This window comes from Habropoda laboriosa, unplaced genomic scaffold, assembly GCF_001263275.1.
Source record: "Habropoda laboriosa isolate 0110345459 unplaced genomic scaffold, ASM126327v1 scaffold434, whole genome shotgun sequence".
Taxonomy (NCBI): domain Eukaryota; kingdom Metazoa; phylum Arthropoda; class Insecta; order Hymenoptera; family Apidae; genus Habropoda; species Habropoda laboriosa.
Genome location: NW_017100599.1, coordinates 640,225 through 658,738, shown reverse-complemented (window position 1 = coordinate 658,738; position 18,514 = coordinate 640,225). Strand labels below are relative to the sequence as shown.

Genomic DNA, 18,514 nt, shown 5'->3' with positions numbered 1-18,514 from the left:
TTTTGTGGAAGGAATGAAAATCATTTTTAAAAATAAAAAATTATCCTTAGATTCCTCAGTGGTAACTTACCAAAAAATTGTAAGAATTTTAAGTTATTTCGAATATTTTGAACACTAAAACAATCACTCGAGCGTTCAAAATTGCGGATGATTAGAAATCCGACGATTCATATTACAGAACCTAATCTATGCAGAATAACATTTTTTTCCCTCTAACAGTAACTTACCCAAAAATTGCACAAATTTGAAGTTCACCATTTTTCACGAAAAATCTCAAATCTTCAACACTTGAGCAATCACATTTACCAATGACTAAAAATCGTTCCTTCTTTCTTTTTTATAAATAACCCATGAAGTATAAATCTTCTCCCCGTGTAAGCCAAAATGATCATAACACCGAAATATTAAATGAATCCAAAATTTCATCGTCCAATTTTTCACGTTTTTCAACCATCAGCAAACTCGACGATAAATTTAACCTTAATCATCGTGAATGCAACTATGCGTGCAAGTGTGTCCGTTGCAACGGGGGCTATCGCTGAAAATTGATTAGCGTCGATGCAGCTCTAAAGTAGTTGAAGATCGTCACGCCAGCCACTTACGAGAGCACGGCACCAAGCGACGTGTTACGTCACTATTGCACGCGCAGGCTGAGTATGAGTAATGCAATTTTGATTTGCGCACTGGTCGCGGGCAAGGAAATTAAATTGACGCGGGGCAACGAGGGCTCGAAGAAGCGTGTTGGGGGGCTGCCTCGCTAAAAAATGCTATCTCCGCGAGTGAAGAATTTTGAAAGGATTTTAAAGTTAGAAGGAACGCGCGCGGATTATCCGGGAAGTTAGAAGGGGGAATGAATATTCGCCTGACAGAGAAAGAGGAGAGATGGTTGGAAATGGGATAGAAAATCGTGAAACTGGTTTGTGAACGAATGAGAACGTTTCGTTAGCCTTGTTTGTTAAGAAATTCAGTTCGTTTTCATTCACGGCGATACGAGTCGGTGTGAAATTACACGTAACCGTGTGGTGTACGCGTGCGTGTATACAGTTTCGTGGAATTAGTTGTACACGCTTGATGATTCTTTTTTTTTCCGATGATTGTTTCTTCCTATAAATGATAAATTGATACCGCGAGCGGTTTAAATGGAACGTAAGCTGGTTTGTTTTTTTTTTTTTTTTAACGATGGATATTTTGGGAATTTTTTCGAATTATTCTTTCGGGATTTCTTTCATATCTTCTTTTCTCGTTGAAAAATCGTAGTTTCGTGTTTTTGGTAGGAAAGTTTGTTTAGACGAGTGTTATTCAACATGGAAATGTGATGCACGTGGTTAGAAACACGAAGAGATTTTTTCTTTTCGGTTGAAAAATCGTACTTCCGTATTTCTGGAAACGTTGTTTAGATGAGTATTAATAAACGTTGGAATGTGATAAGACGCGAGATTAGAGACCTGAAAGGAACGCGAAGATATCTTATCGTTTCTGAAATCTTTTCTAATTGAAGGTGATCTTACCACACTTTGCGCCATTTCTAATCTTTCTGAAAATCATGAAAAAGCACAGTGTCATATGCGTCACTGAACAAAGCTTTCTATAAAGCTGTTTCTGTACAAAATGGTACCAGTCAACGGGTTACACAAATCTCCACCGCAGAATTGAATAAAATATAAACACTCTCTTCTTAACAACTTCAGAGAAACAATATCTTCGTTAATACCCCATCCACGATTTTTAATCTCTACTCTGAAAAATCTGCGCGAAACAGTGCTACGAATGAGAATAAATTACACTCGGGGGCGGTGTACAATTTGCACACCTGAAAATCGACACAAAACCGGTGGAAAAAGGTGAACCTACTTCTTCCGTCGAAAGGCGTAACGCGAATCAACAGCTCTCAAATGTTTCCCAACCGTGCATTTTTTCCTAACTAACATCCATACGCGCCTTCTGAATGGAAAAAGGTGTATATACGGGCGCTGCTTCAACAGTTCGCGAATCTTTTCACACGGAACAACATAATATACTACACCTGGAGCTCTTTCTTAATGAAAAAGTTTCAGTGCTATTGACAGTGGCCCGCGTGGTTCCCTCTATGACACAGGGAAAACGAGCACACAGCGTTGTTTTTTTTTTCCCTTCTTTCATTTTTGCACCAGGAAACGAACGAAAGTTCATAGGGTGGAAAACACGCGTCAGGGTTGGTCCCGACAATGTGGCTGGTTATATGTATACCTGGTGCGTGTAACGGTGTTACTTTTATAATTACAGCACGCCGTCCCACCTGGCCAACTGTGCTGTGCCGCGCGGCTCACGCAGGTTAATGAGCCCCTGTTCTCAGCTCGGTGACGTTTCTAATGCGCTTCCGAGATACCTTGCACGCCCACGTGTCTCCAATCCCACGTAGTTACGTGGGTACACGCATCTACCCCGTGTCCAAGAAGTAACGTGCTTTTGTCTCTCTCTCCATTCGTTGTTTTCACTTTCGCAAGACGAACGGGTTCGAGGATTTAACACGATTTGCTAGGATCGAATTGTCGCAGAGTGTAACACTGGGATTCGTTTTTCTATAGGAATTAAGTGAGACATGAATCCTCGCACTATCAGGAGTGCGGGAATACCTTGTGCCATATTTTGTTTTTTACTAATCAGTTAATTACTAAAAATTTCTTCATTACTAAAGTATTTTGCCCGCTGTTACCGTAACAATTGAAAGTTAGGATACTTGGAATCGTTTTCTATAAATAAATGTTCTGGAATGGAATCTCGTTTCGCAAGAAAATGATTTCGCAAGCTGTTCTTCGCTGGCTACCATTTTACCCGATGAATGAAGATACAACAGAGCCACAGTAGGTCCTCGTTAATTAAACGTAATCTAAGATCGCTAATATAGAATTAATACAAGCTCAACTCTGACGAGTTTCGACAAATTACTCAACCTTGCGCAATCTCACGCGTAGTATATCAAAGTTTTTACGTTAGTTCGCATTTATTCGAAGCTCGAAAAGACTCCAGTGTATTAGAAAAGAGAAATGGGTCCAAAGGAAGGTCGAACAGAAGCATCATTGTTTTTCCTAACGTTAACACGACTCTGCTGCAATTCTAATGTTTTGTTTACATCCCATGGAAAGCAGAACGAACGATTTGCTTAGCGCGTGGGCACAGAAGCGAACGAGGGTGAAAGTCGCATTGTGTCGAAGCGATATGCCTCCGAACCGGTGTACGCGATTCGAATCTTTGAATAATTCCGCAATTGGCATAGTTTCGCGAAGTACACAGAGGCCCGTGGTGTACGTGTGTGTGTATTGTTCGAGCAGTGGTCCGCTTTTGGACCGTGAAAGAGTTCCACGGTGAAATGTTTTCTAGCCCCGACTTCCCTTCCACATGGAAAAGTGCAACATTTTCAGGTTTCCGGGTATTTTCCACGCGCAGATTTTTCCTCGTCCCGGAGGTTTCCGTGTCTCGCCTATCAACACGCTCTCGTGAAAGGACGCCGCGATATGTTAATATCTTTCACTTTTACCAGAAGTAGGAAAGATATCAACCTTTTTCTTCTTCCTTTTTTTTTTTTTTTAATTGAAGTAGAGAAAATTTACGAGCTGCTCGAACGTCGATGGTAATTTGCGAAAGCCGCAGAATTTATGGAGTATTTTTTGATCAATTATTGAAGCAGTATTGCTGGTTGGTTTTTCTTTTAAAAGAATTACCAACGGTGATGTAGTTATGGTTACGGTAACAAGGTGAATTTTGAACGCTGAGATTCTCATTCAGTTTGTAATCGAAAGAACGAGGTAGCGTGATTTTAGTCGGTGATTAGTTCATTCTCTTACTTTCTACAAATATCCATATTGGAGCAACACATGGGTGCTACGAAGGAAGAGAAACTTCTTGGAGTACGTTCACAGTAGAATTTCCTTTTCTTCGAAATTGTTTACTTTACGGAGCATATCTGTGTCTATAAAAGTCTTTCGTTTAAGAAACTTCCGGAGTTGAGAATATATTACAAAGAAGAAGCTTTTCAACACGATTTATTTGTTATGCGCTATACTGTGGGTCACCGATACTTACCAAGCATGCGAATTTTTCAAACCTAACTTCTCAAGCACCCTTCGAACGCTGAAAATTTATTTAAACCTGTGTTAGTCCGACAAATCCAACGCTATAATCTTCATTCTGTTCGCAAAGTTTCATTTTACCACGAAAGAATTTTTATCGGAAAAAAAAAGTGTTACCAAAATGTTGAAACGAAATTCAAAATCACCTTGAAGCATTTAATTGCAGAAAAATATCGATAGGATTGTGAATCCTCGGCACTTTAATCTTCCTTTGCATATATTTTGCATGAGGATTAAATTAAAAGTTTTTCGAACCTTAGTTTTTTTCGAATTAATTTATTAGCGTCTATATAGCACGGCAGTCACCACCGTTGATTATCACGTTGAAAAGATCGATAAACTTGGGCGTGGTGTCGGTTGGAAAAGGTTACATTTCGGACACCCCGTAGGTGATAGGTCGAAGCGGTTGCGTGGTGCTCGAGGTATCGCATTAGAAAGGCGCGTGGCTGCAACCAAGAGATGTCACAAGGTAAACCGCATGCATAACTTGGATGTAGGGAATTATTGTACGTATGTACCTATCCGCTCGAAGATCGAAACGCACCGGCGTTGTGTCGACTTGGTACGGTCTCTATCGTCCTTGGGAAAAATCCGCTCTTACGAACATATACTTACCTTTTCTTCCTCCACACTTCGGTTCTTTTTATTTTGGCTCGTTTCCTTTTTGCAACCTGCAAATTGGAAACTGTAGTATTCGTGTCGAACACTCGAATCGTTCTCTTCCTCCGGAAAAATACGGGAAATAGTGTGGTCGGGACAAATTCTCAAAATTACCCTTTTTCAATTTCTTTTTTTTTAGAAATTTTCAGACTTCTGTGATTTTCGAGTTGTTAGAATTTTTCGAATTTTGGTGTTTCAATTTTTGTGTTGATTTTATTGGTGATATACATAATATGCAGTTGGAGAAAATTATTTGTTCAGCGATTAAACACTTTACATAAAATACTTACAATCAGCGGCAATTATGTACTTGGAATTTACACGAAGCTCACTTAATAGCTAATTACAGGCGTGATTTCAATTAACAGGAACGAGTAGCTTCTTTTTGTGCATAAATGGAATTAAGTCGTTCAATCGCTTGAGAAGCGTGAGCAAAACTAAAGTGAACCACTTTGCGTTTACCTCGCGATATATGACCGAATTAATTTCTACACCTAATAATAAATTAGATCTCTCAAGATTGTAATTCCCAAAGAATTCTGAAAAATTTCAATGTTGCCTCTAAAATTGGATCTTCTTGGAGCCTTTTTTCAATTTTTCAAAAAAAAAAGAAGATTGCTCATCAACTGCACTAGACCACTAACGTAGAGTTAAAAAGCTCTTGCACGCAAGCAAGACGATCCACTCGTAGAGTGTCGAAACAAGGTCCCAGTGATTTTTCGAATTCGAGGGTCAAAAGCGGATTTGGCTTGCCGTATCGGGGCGCCGCGCGTGAATCTTGGCCGCTCGTGAATCGTCGCGTTTTATTTATGCTTTCGAGCGGTTGGTTGTCGCCTGGCAGAGAAGTCCGGGGCCGAGGAGAAAACGAAACGAGAGGGAAAAAAAAAGAAGTGGGAAAAAAGAGGACGAAAGAGAGGAGGAGAGCAGTGAACGATTACAATTTATACGAGCGGTGACCAAGAGGAGAGGCTGCGTTGTGTGCTGCTGCTCGTCTCTCGGTTATTCTACTCGCTTTTTATTTATGCCGATGCAGCGACGCGGGTCATGCCGATCGTTGGCCGATAATAATTTTTCATTACACGAGGTCGATCGAGCACGCGGCGCGGCACTCTTGTGAAACCCTCGAGGCCCCAAGCTCTCGATGTCGAGTATTTTTCCTCGATGTGAATTTACCAGAAACGGGGAAACCTGGATTATCTTCCTTAGCGTGTACAATTTTACGATTTTTATCGCGTACGACTCTTCGTTTCGATGGAAAAGTCGCTAAATTGGAGAAACTGAATCTTTTCAGGGGAAAAGAAAAAGTAGAATCACACCTTTCCACTGATTTTATCCACCGACTGGAAGAAATAAGTGTGAATGATACGGGTGACGGATGAAATCAAGTGAAAATGATTTTTTTCTTTCTTGGAAACTCAAGTTTTTACAGTTTCACCGTTAGGCGATATCTCGTTCTTCAGTCTGAAGGTTTTGAACTTAGGTTACTTAGCGTTTCGTTAATATAGACTGACGAGGAAACGGAGGATGCAGATGGTGTGTCGGTGATTAGTTTGAAAAATGATTGCTTAATTGAATACGGTTAACTCTTTATTGAGATACAAATGAAATTGTATAACGTCCGCAATTACAGTCCCATTAATTAAATTCCCATCTATCTGAATAAACGATGCTTATATTCTCATCTATCATCCAATAACACCGAAACCAGCAACTATCAGAAATTTCATCTCCGCAACCGTAGCTCCGCCATATCTAAAACAGTAGCTCTCGGGGGCCAATGACCACACACTAGTCGCTTCCTATTAACGCAAACGAGGAAACACAGGCTCTAGCCTAACCGAGTCGTTCAAATTCGCTTAAATTGCTATGGAACATCGTAGAAATTATAATTACCATTTCCCAAACTACTTCTCTTTCTAACAATTCTGTCGTAACATAACCAAACACCAGAATATCGTAAAGAACGAGAGTTTGAAGCACATAGTGAATTTGAACCGACAGAAGGATGCGCTTCTTCGAGACGGCGGCTACGTACGGTGTCGTGACCCCTTAATAGAAATTTATGTCAACATTTGTCTGCTCTTAATCGTCGTTAACTCTAATCAATTGGCGGCGAATCATTCTGAACGCGCGAACTGTCCCTTGGAAATTCGAGCTCTTCGCTCGCTCGGCTCTGGACTCGATATACCCATACGAACCAGCACGATAATTCCTAGGTTTCGATCAACGTTGCGTGATCGCATGTACCAAGATTGCACGTTGTACGAGCCACGCTGAATTACTTACGAGCTACGTAATGTTTATGGGATCGCAATTGATGCACCGAGAAAGAAGAGGATTTTATTTTCTTGTATTACGAACGGTTCCATGGAGATTTTAGATGCACGATTCGATGAATTTTTCTGGAATTTCCACGTGTTATATGATTTATAGCTGGTTGAGTTATTAAGACGTGCAAGGAAGGCAATTTGAGATTGGTATTATTTGCGAGAGGAAGAGTTAAGTAAGATTACGATGATGTGTGTTAATTAAGTATTTATAGAATGTGTATCTCAGTAGCTACACGAATTAAGATGAGAATTCTCGTATTTTCTTCTTATTTATAAATAGTGTCGGAGTCGAGGAAAAATTTGAAACATCCAAGCCGGGAATCGAACCCGCGACCCCTGATTGGCAAGCCGGGACTCTATGCGCATAGCCAAAGCGCCTCCTTAACTTCCTCGTTGTTATTTTCTCCTTTTGATCAGCGTGGACGGCTCCGATTATTTCACAATTATTTTTTCAATTAGGTAGATATTCTGTTGCTTCTCCTCTTACCACTGTGCAACCTGTCACACCATTTAACTAATATATAATTCATCCATAGTGTCGTTAAATAGAAAACTGTCCAGCTTAACCGGTATTAGCGTAGTTTCAAAGATAGATACGATATCTCTAGCCCGGCGTATTAAAATGATTAATTGCTTGCAAGTCGTACACTACTTATCCTACTGTTCATAGTAGATTCTACGAGCAACAGTGTAACGAAAAAGAGAAGAAAGAAAGAAAAAGAAGAAACGCTTGCTTGTTCATCGAAGGATGTGCTTCCTGGGTGACTTCAGAAATGAGATTGACTGTTTAACTTCTTCATCTGATATTCCACTTCTCGTTTCACTTTGATTTATGCTTCATTCATGACTCTCATCGAACTGGTTAATATATGTAGGGAAGACATTTCGATGTTATCTTTGAACAGAGGAGAGTTCAGCTTGGTTCAGCTTAATTGGTTGCGTACATATACACACATGTGTATGCACAGTAGATCGACGTGAGTGTATAAGCGATTCTGCGATTACAAGTTACCTCAATGAACTACTTGCAAAGTTTATAAGATGCAATCTTCTACGAGTAACGATTCCTTCGTGAATACTCGTTATGATTTATGAAAAACAATGCACTTTCCAACTTTTCCGTCTCGTTTTCATATTACCCAGCTGTGAGTATAATGCGTCCATTTCAATATCGTTATTTAGCATATATTGTCCCTGCTGTTTCGAACATCACTGGTTAAACTGTTGAATTTACTATTAAAAAAAAGATACCAATTATCGAATAACCCAAATGTTACTTTATTTAGAACATTTTATTCGACGGTATACATTTATGGGAAATATTTGAAACATTTTTGAGGCGCCGAATCATGTGCGACCTTTATGACGATGCGTTAAACATCTGTGGTTTCCTGAGGGATAATTTCTGAAAAATGTGTAATAAAATGCTCGTAAAAAATTGTATAAAAGAAAAGTAGTATTACCAGTACCATTTGCTAGTATAGTCAGTGACCTTCTGCGGTTCCTTATAAAACTTCCTCAAAAACCTTGGCAATCTTGTGCAGGAGGAACTAATTAACACTTCACCATTGAACCTGTTTGGACTACCAATTCTACTTTCAGTACATGAACAAGTAAACACACCAAGCTAAAGCTGCTATAACATGCATTTACGAGTCTTTCAGCTGTTCGAGTCTATTCAAACGCAAGTACATCTTGAACTACTTAATTCTTTCCAAGAATTTCTTATTCGTCTATCGATCGCCGATAAATTAAAGCTTCCATAATAGCTTGCTAATAATCGAACAGTCCAAATTTTACTTCATTCAGAATATTTTATTCGGTAGGATTTATTTATTTAAAAAAAAGAAAAAGATGTTAATGGTATCATTGAAGAGTTATAACCAAATTTTATTTTACTTCGAATATTTCATTCAACAGTGTTCATATTATTAAAAATATTTTATTCGACACTATTCCTTCGCTGATCAACATTTTTTGAAAATTTCGTTCGCACCGTTGAAGGATTGTAACATGTCGAACTACTCCAAATTCAGTGCAACCAGCGTCCTTTCCTCAACAACACGATCCAACGATCCATCATCGCCCTCGTGGCCATAAATCACACCGGCGCGCCGAAATTATAAAATCCCCTCTGAACATTTCCGCGCGTGTGAAGCAACTCTCTGCGGCCCAGGATTTCTTTGGCTCAGGAAGAAAACGAATTCGGTCGCGGGTTCCCAGGCGCGTCTCGATCGATCGCGTTTCACGAGTCTCGTAAACTCGAGCGAAATGGCCCACGCGAAGAGAGGAAGAAGGCTCTCTTTGCGTGGTATCGGTGTTTGTGTGTGTGTGTGTGTGTGTGCACGCGAGGCAAATCGTGAAATCGTGGGCCCCTCCGGGGAAAATGCGCGCGGAAAATTAATGGACATCGTAGGTCGTGTGCGACTACATCGTCGCTGCTGGTAGCGCATGGAAGTTGGAGAACAAACGAGACAGAGACGGCTGATTATCATTCAAACGGCACAGGCGACCGGTGACTGCCCTTGGCCATACGGAAAGGCGACGCTTCGCAAACGAAACGTTTTAATGCCTGAAAGAGGAGACATAATTGTCGGTTCGCTTCTCGCGGTGTCGTTAAACTCGTTGAGCCACTGTCCAGGGTCAATATCCAACGATCCTCGGCCCATCCTCCGTGGTCGGTCCGTTCTACTTCTGGAGAACAGACTATCCGATAGATTCTTCTTCTTAATTGTGTGCGTGTGTCGTTGGTTTGTCGGGAGAGTGATCTTTTGAAAATGGTTAATTTTTTTAGAGAAAATAATTGTGAAAATGAGCTGTTTTTATCTGACAGAATGTTACAATTTAAAGTAGAGCTGTTTTAACCCTTTTTTCTTTAGTAGTGAAGATACACATAAACGATATTTCATTAGATTATTAGTTAGGTTGAGAAAGAAATGTTTGAATAAATAAATTTCAAACGGATTTCCTGGAAAATTGACTTTCGTTTAGTCGTGTGTCGATATGAAAAATAGTTTCTAGGTGTGATTGGTTCTTTTGTGTGTATTTTCTAGGAGTCGGGTTTTGGTGTAATGGAATTCGAATAAAAGAGGATAAAACAAGTTGTTTCTTCTTTTCTTTTTTTATACCGGACCAAGTGTGAGTTTTAGTGGTTATGAAGTGTGTTTAGTATCTACTTTATGGGAGAATTTGAATTAAAGAGTCAACTCCGTTTTATGAGGAGAATTATGCGAATACGTGACCTGATGGTATTTCTTTTTCAAATAAGAAATAAAGTACGAAATAAAATGCAATATCTTGTTTTACCTTTTTCTATTAATTTATACAAAAAAAAAAAAGAAAACAATTTACACAGAAATTTACTTGAAATTACATAGCAAAGTTTAATTGAAATTTAATTTCAATTAGGTATACGATCCTCCGTTACAATTCGCAAGAAAATGTTTATAATACTTAATTAAATATAACGAATTGCTTGAACGTTTCATTTGCATGAAACGATTCCAAACTTGCGCTCTTCGTTGAAAATAATAATAATACCCAAACAGGGGTAGTTCTTTTCTGTGTCAACGACAGATAACAAGATTTCTTTTCTCTGGAACGTCACTTTTTTTTTTCAAACGATTCCACGGAATAATTGCAAAGCACACAACAAGCGGATCCGTATGCGAATAGTGTATTAAGATCAGAGGAAGAAACCGGCGGAACGTAATCACCGACGTTGATTCCCGTTGTCGTCGACGTCCACCGGTGGAATTTATTGCAGCCACCCCGTTACCCCGCTTTCCTCCGAGAAACTCGGTGATTGGTAAAATACTGCGACGAAAACGCGGCCTTCTTTGTCCAGCCTAGATAAATAAATTTGAAAGTTACGACACGTGGAAAAGTGTGCTTTTGTCGGTGTGTGCCGCAAAGTTTGCGGTTCGTGCGTACCTTCGCCTAAACGATTTATGGTCGTTGTCACCTGAAAAAAAGAAAAAGAAAAAAAAGCGGATTTGGACGTGAAATATTTATCATCCCCATTGATATACACCTATTATGATGTATGAATATTTACTTAATTACCAATTTATAAATTATACAAAATATTGTGTTTAACCCTGTTAAGCACTCGGGTACTAATTTCCGCGTACTTGGAATATTGCACTAGGTACCGTCTGAAGATTGAATGTATTGCGTTGAGAGTCTGACTGAATCTTTATTATTCCTAATCTAACCGATGGTCTGTGTACCAACACTCTGGTCTTAAGCTAAGTCGGCCTTCTTATCGAGTCGTCCCTTCTCCAAATCTTCTAAAATTTGAAGAAGGGACGCGAAGGGAGGTTCTTAAAATTACCAAGTGACCAACCCTCTATCACCCCCTTCCATTGCGTCCGGAGCGCGTCACGTCCTTGGAGCGGGGGTGACGAAGCTGGTCCTTGCTGGATGGAAATTTGATAACAAGGGGGGGGGACTCGGCCAGGTCAACTCTGACTCTCCGACTCGTTCGGAAGGTCAGGTACCGAGAGGCCTCGGTAATTGCATCGGTTACGGAGACCCTTTGGGGGTGACTTACCTTGCCTTACTGACTGAACAATAGCCTATTCTTTAATATTTGAAGAATTCTACGTGCCGCATGTTGGCTGCAGACCGGTCTGCTAAATTAAAAATAACGGTTTGCTGAACTAGAAATCACGTATCATAAAATCGTCCCCTTGCTGTCCTAACAAACCCTCTACCGTCGAGACGCCGTTTTTGGGACGTAAAGCCCGATACGGAGTCCACGAAACTCCTCAACTTCCGGTTAGTTTATACATAAATATAGAACATTTCTGACAACTTCTCTTACCGATTAACCTTTATCACACATTTGCCTAATGAACGTTGTAGAATAGAGTGATTGGTTGGATTAATTTCATTTTAATATAAGAACGTCGGGTTCTAAATAGAATGGAAGAAAACAAAAAGGGTAGAATCTGCGGAGTCTCCCTCGACAGTTAGAGGGTGAAAATAAAAAATATTCAACGAGAAATTTTTCCATCTAGAAAAATCGAAGAATACCTTAGAGAATAACGAATGAGAATATTATTTTTGTGTGATAATACTTGATCGTGATACACGATCTATAATTGTACGATCAATTCTGACGAGATTTGATGATTCTTTGTTTCAGAAATTACTGTCATTCTTTCACCCCAAGTCGACGCGGGTGGACAAGTCCGACAACAACAATACGACCAACTCGACGACCAACAACATCCACAACAACATACCGATACACGAGCCTATCAACGCCACATCTCACGACGTATATCGTACGTGTACAATTTCGCCATTTGCATGAAATTGAAGCGCTGCTATTTCACTTAACGACGGGGTGCCTGAAAGGGAATAACAAATGATTCTCCAGCAAGCGAGACTCTTTGTTGTTCTTGTGAATATCCAAGTGATATTCTCTCTTCGTTGTGTGCTTTCAAACTGAATTATTTTTTGTGCTTTCTTTTTTTTTGCACACAACGAATCACGTGATTTGTACGTGAATCACGGCAATTCTGCGAGTGATTCTCATCTTTCTTTTTTTTTTTAATTTCTCAAGTGAAAACTCTTGACATCCTTTTCGATCGTTCCTGTGTTGTACAATTTTTGTCGTTTTTCTTTTTTCTTTTTCTGTGAAAAATGTATTCTTTCGAAGCAAACGCCTTATCGTGTAGATTTATAAAAGAAAGTTGTGATTATCGTTGAAAGTGATATTTAAAAATTTTTCAAATTTTTCACGAGGATCCTCGATACGATTTTCCATGATTTCTGTGTTGTATGATTTTTCTTTTCTTGTGAAAAATATTGCACTCTTGTATAAAGAGACACGTTGCCGTGTAAATTTACAAAGGAAAGTTACGATTGTCGTTGAAAATCATATTCGGTCGATTTCGTTGTATTTTTCACAAAATTGAAATTTTCCTTTTTCAAACAGTTGGAGTATTGCCAATGACAGCTCAAGAGGCACTCAAGTACTTCGGTTCGAAGCTGACGGAATTCGAGCGTGCGGAAATCGAGAAATACTCGGAGATTTGGTATCTGGGTCTGTCGGCCGCGAAAATTCACGGCGAGGAGGGGTCATCGCAAAATGGAGGATACGACGATGAGTACGGTAGTTACAACAAGATCCTCCACGATCATATCTCGTACAGGTACGTTTTCCATCGTTTTCTCTCTCTCTCTCTCGTTTACCCCTTTCTCCGAAAGAAACTTTCTTTTTAATCGCCCGACAGCTCGAAACGAACGCTTACTTTTGCCGTCGATTTCACGGTTTCCTATTATTATCATCGAGATTCAGCGACAATTAGGAGCAGTAAACGTTTTATGGGTTGTGCAGTTATGCTATTCTCTGCTGGTCGAATTAAGCAAAGAGGCAAAACGTTGCGAAGATTTCTTCGAACCTTTTAAAACCCGAGATTTCTTCGTCTTTTCTTCTCCGTTTTTTATTTAACAGTATATGTAATATCTTTCTTTTACCTTTCAACAAAACTGCGTCTGTGGACTCTTCTCTGTTGTTCTTTTCTTTCTCTTTTTTTCTTCGTTTTCTTCCATTTAATCGAAGGTCCGCGTGGACTTCGGATAAAATAAGTTAAGGATATCAGTTTCTCGGTGTAGATCAATTTTTTCTGGTTAATCTTTGTGTACGTTCAAGGTTGCACAACCGACTAATGTTATAAATTGCAAGATAATACCTGAAAAGCGAAGAGAAAAGCTTAAGACGATGCAACCAAAACGGTAAATATCGCCTTTCAGTCATGTTCGTAGCACGCAATCGTGTTCCACGTTGCTTTAGAACTCGCTGTTAATCAGAAGTAGAATTATATCGGGGAGTAATTATTCTACGCGAAACGAGATACGTTGTCTGGTAAAAAGCGAGCTTACAAGGTTCGTTCGTTTCGTAAGTGAAATGAACGCGAATTTATGGGAAACGTTCGAGAAAAACTAAACCGGAGATTCTCCAGGAGATAAACCACGTATTTTTTTTATGCATTTCTTTATAATCGAGGAAGTAAAGTGTGTATGATTTTTTGTTTACAAATCGAAAAGTCAATTTAAAAATGTTCCCCAAAATTGTCGCATATTTTGCAATTCTTTGCTTCTTAATCTTTCAATGGAATATTTCAAGGACTTCTCCAAAGAAACATTTTCAAAGGGATTTTCTGACAAGCTTTCTCATTTTGTCAACATAAAAATCACAGCTCGCAAAAAACAACGACAATTCCAAAATAAAAAAAAACTATGCTCTAAAAATGCGATAAAAAGGGATCAGCTACGAATATCAGAGAGAGAACTGGACACGAACGACGGTATCCTTACAAAAACGTGTCCCGATCGGAAAAAAGGAGAATCGAACATTCTTCGCCCTTTTCTTTCTTTCTTCTCGATAAATCGATCAATATTCGTAATCAAACGTTTCACATTTTTTTCTGTTCAGATACGAGATACTCGAGGTGATCGGTAAGGGAAGCTTCGGCCAAGTGATCAAAGCGTTGGATCACAAGACGAAACAGTTCATCGCCATCAAGATCATCAGGTAGGCGAACGTCTGGACGATCATGGTCGCTTTTGTCATCGTCGTTGCATCCTCCTCCTCCTCCTCCTCCCTCTCTTATTATCCGCTTCCTTTCACGCGACGCCTCGCGCGCGTATCCCATCCTCCTCCTCCTCCTCCTCCCTCTCTTATTATCCGCTTCCTTTCACGCGACGCCTCGCGCGGTCGTATCTGCTTTGTTCGTTCGATTTTAAAGTGACGTACGCGTTATCTGACGTCTTTTTCTTCTTTTTTCCCCTTCGCAGAAACAAAAAGAGATTCCATCATCAGGCGCTCGTCGAAGTCGAGATCTTGGAACACCTCAGGAAGAAAGACTTGGAGGCGAACGCGTCGCACAATGTGATACACATGCTAGAATACTTCTACTTCAGAAACCACTTGTGCATCACTTTTGAGTTAATGAGGTACGAAGCATGTACTTCATTCTTTTTTCTCTCTCTCTTCAATCTTCGCGCAAGAATACTATTTTTCACTCGAGAAGTGTTCTTGAGTTAACGTGTTAAGGGTGCTAGGCAAAGTAGATTGGTCTCATGGAAAGAGTAGTTAACCGTTTGAGTGCCACGGGTCATCGCTGAAATCTGATCGAGAAGTGCCGAATGACACTTTCGTTTTGATGTTGAAAAGTGTGCAAAAATTTGGTTTTTACATATTTTCACCGAATACGAGTGTTTTGAAAAAAAAAAACACTAAATAAAACCGAATTGATTACAGAAAGCAAAAAATGTTACTGTGATATGATTACGAGACTAAAGTTTCAGTAACGCTGATGACGCGCTAAAGAAAACGAATTGCACATTGCGCGATTATACTTGCGAGCGGTGGTGTTATAAAAAATGTTTTTATTTATGGATATGTTATTTCTCTTTTTCAGTTTGAATTTGTACGAGCTAATCAAAAAGAGTAACTACTCGGGATTTAGCCAAAGTCTAGTACGACGATTCGCCAATTCGTTAATTAGTTGCCTGAGACTGCTGCATCGAGAGAAGATCATTCATTGCGATTTAAAACCCGTAAGTATTATCTCCAATTTTGAAAACTCGAAACTAAAGAGAAATTTCAATTAGAACCGTACGGTTGCTTTTTTGGAAAAATCATTTTTATTATCGTCATTTGCTTATTCGTTCTATCCAAACGTACAATCATATCTAAAAAGAAAAGAAGAAAGTGTAAACCGTGGGTCACCGATATATATGTGTGTGTGTCCCACGCGTTAATGAATCAGCAAGGAACAAAGTAAATAGTGATGTAAACAGCAAAGAATGCGAGGGGGTTAATGGGCGAGTCTCTGCTTGCCGCCATTTTCTAATTCATCGTCGTCATTGCAGGAAAACGTGCTTCTGAAACAGCGGGGAAGCAGCTCGATTAAGGTGATAGACTTCGGATCCTCGTGTTACAGCCACCAGCGTGTATATACGTACCTTCAGTCCAGGTTCTATAGAAGTCCAGAAGTGATTCTGGGTCTTCCATACGGTACGCCAATCGATATGTGGAGTTTTGGATGTATTATAGCCGAACTCTACACCGGTTGCCCGTTGTTCCCGGGTGAGGATGAGATTGAACAACTCGCCTGCATTATGGAAGTTCTTGGCCTGCCACCAGAACACATTATCAATCATGCGTCTCGTCGCAGGCTTTTCTTCGGTGAGTAAAATTGACGTCTTATTCTTTTCTTTCTTTCTTTTTTTTTCTTCTTTTTTGTATACGATATACTCGTTGGAACAGGTAAATTATAGGAGTAGGATCTCCTTTATGAAGGACGTTAGGGTATGTCGGTAGGATGACGTTGTAATTCGATAGTTGAAAATGAAATGATCGTGCTTTCAGACCCGAAGGGAAGTCCTTGTAACGACGCAGTTTTCGTGGACTTTGTCAGCAGATGCCTCGAGTAAGTTTCCAGTGAACGTTTCCAACGTTTTAGGATACATCCTATCGTGTTCAAATTAAGATAAGGAAAAGGCTACCTTCCAAAGCATTAACCCTTTGCGGATAGAGAATTCTACGTACCCATATCGAGATACCGATATTATGGTACACATCAGCCGATATATTTTTATTGCTGAAAAATATGTGAGTTCGTTGATTATTTTTATAGCGTTCTGTGAACGCATATATATATATAAGTCCATCGTCCTCAAAGGGTTAAAAAGAGGTTATCACGTTTGGAAGAATCTGAAGCATCTCGTTAACCTCTTGAAAAACTTCGTCGTTCACGTCGTGTTTACGAAATATCTCTAACGAAAGCGAATTTTCCTTTGCGGCACAGGTGGGATCCAAAGAAGCGCATGACCCCCGACGAGGCGATGCGTCACGAGTGGTTGACCACACCCTCCTCTATCATGACAGCCTGGAATAACGCGAAGAAGCGCATAGAGGAGTCCGAGTCGCAGTCCGCCGACGTGGAAACCGTGAGCGTAACTGTGAGCGCTCCACGGCAACGCGCTACCACCGTCGAGCATCCTCCGTACTACTCGATGTTCTACCGTTATCGCAACGGACGAAGGGGCATGGAGTGGGGCGTGGACAATAGGACCGAGAACACCGACAACGCCGACCTCGTGGTGAAGAGCAAGCTGAACGGGAGCGCGAGCAGCCACGCTCTCGCGAGTACCATGCAGACCACTACCTCGAGACACGCCTCGACCGGCGATATCGTCGCGAGTCTGGACCCGAATCTCGACGATTCCGGTACGTTTTTACCGCCGATATTGTGAAATCGGTTTTGCGCTACCCACTTCTAGATGCTTTCGTGCGTACCGTGTCGCGATCGAACAACACGCTCACTCTCCGATCTACACCGAGATAGATAAATACGATAACGTCATAATGTGTATGACACGCGCGAATGAACGACACGGCTATTATTATTGGTCATTTGCGTTCGAATGAATAAGCAACGGCGCAACGTTTGAAAAAGGTTGATTTGGTCATGCGACAATAAAAAGCGAATCACGCACATACGTACATACATGCATACATATACATATACATATGTATATGGTTGACCAACTGGTGGTGCGATGGATAAATTTCAGTTATCAAGAACGACGATAATAATGATTCTTTCGGGTACCATTAATACCAGGTCGTTCGTTGTATTACCGTCATGAAGTATATAAAAGTCAGATTAGATAACGGTGTGTTCGAAGAGTGAGAGAAAAACCCTTGGGATGATATATGACATCGAGACATGTAGAATTTGGCTGGGCTGTGGATCTCTCCCATGATCATAATTGACACAAAACAGGCTAGATTTCTCTTGCTAGTCTCTCGGCATGCATTGAGCTATGAGGCCAAAACAAATCCGACGAGGCGCGTGCCGTGAACAACGAGCATGGTTTAATAATATAGTAGAAAGAAACACACAGAGAGAGGTAACGCGATCGTTTCGATGAAGATGAAAAAAGAAACCTGATCCCAGCACAGCCCAACGTCACTCAGGTATAGTATTCGATAAACGACGCGCGTGCACCAATATCGTAGAAGTTGACCGGTCGTAGACCCTCCCTGCCCAAGACGTTTGTCCTTTGTCCTCCAAGTATAGCGAGAATTTTACTACTCTAGCCGAAGATGCGTTCATGCGAATCGCGTCAGGGAAGAGGGTATCGTTTGCACACTTCTTCCAACAATGATGACGATGATCACGTCGATCAGTCTGACCCACGTTGTCCATCTGACTTTCAAAAATGGACGACGCGTTTCCCAATTCGCACACACAGTATTGCCTCCCTGTGTAAACTGTTAGAACGTATGATAATTATACATGAAATAAATAGGAGCCAGACGATCGTCGTGAGAGTAGACTTTAAACGTGTAAGAAAAGTTCGATTCGCCATCGACGAGCGCAAATTAAT

The 18,514-nt window shown here is 40.4% G+C and overlaps 1 protein-coding gene across 1 annotated transcript in view; it reads left to right on the top strand.

Annotated features, from left to right (window-relative positions):
- Positions 1–18,514, top strand: part of LOC108576681 (dual specificity tyrosine-phosphorylation-regulated kinase 4-like) — a 91,519-nt gene that overhangs the window by 69,965 nt on the left and 3,040 nt on the right. Inside the window, exons 3-10 of the mRNA XM_017939725.1 lie at positions 12,249–12,390; positions 13,047–13,263; positions 14,547–14,645; positions 14,909–15,067; positions 15,535–15,673; positions 15,989–16,304; positions 16,488–16,548; positions 16,927–17,348. Coding sequence (XP_017795214.1) covers positions 12,249–12,390; positions 13,047–13,263; positions 14,547–14,645; positions 14,909–15,067; positions 15,535–15,673; positions 15,989–16,304; positions 16,488–16,548; positions 16,927–17,348 — 1,555 coding nt within the window. The remainder of the gene's footprint in view (positions 1–12,248; positions 12,391–13,046; positions 13,264–14,546; positions 14,646–14,908; positions 15,068–15,534; positions 15,674–15,988; positions 16,305–16,487; positions 16,549–16,926; positions 17,349–18,514) is intronic.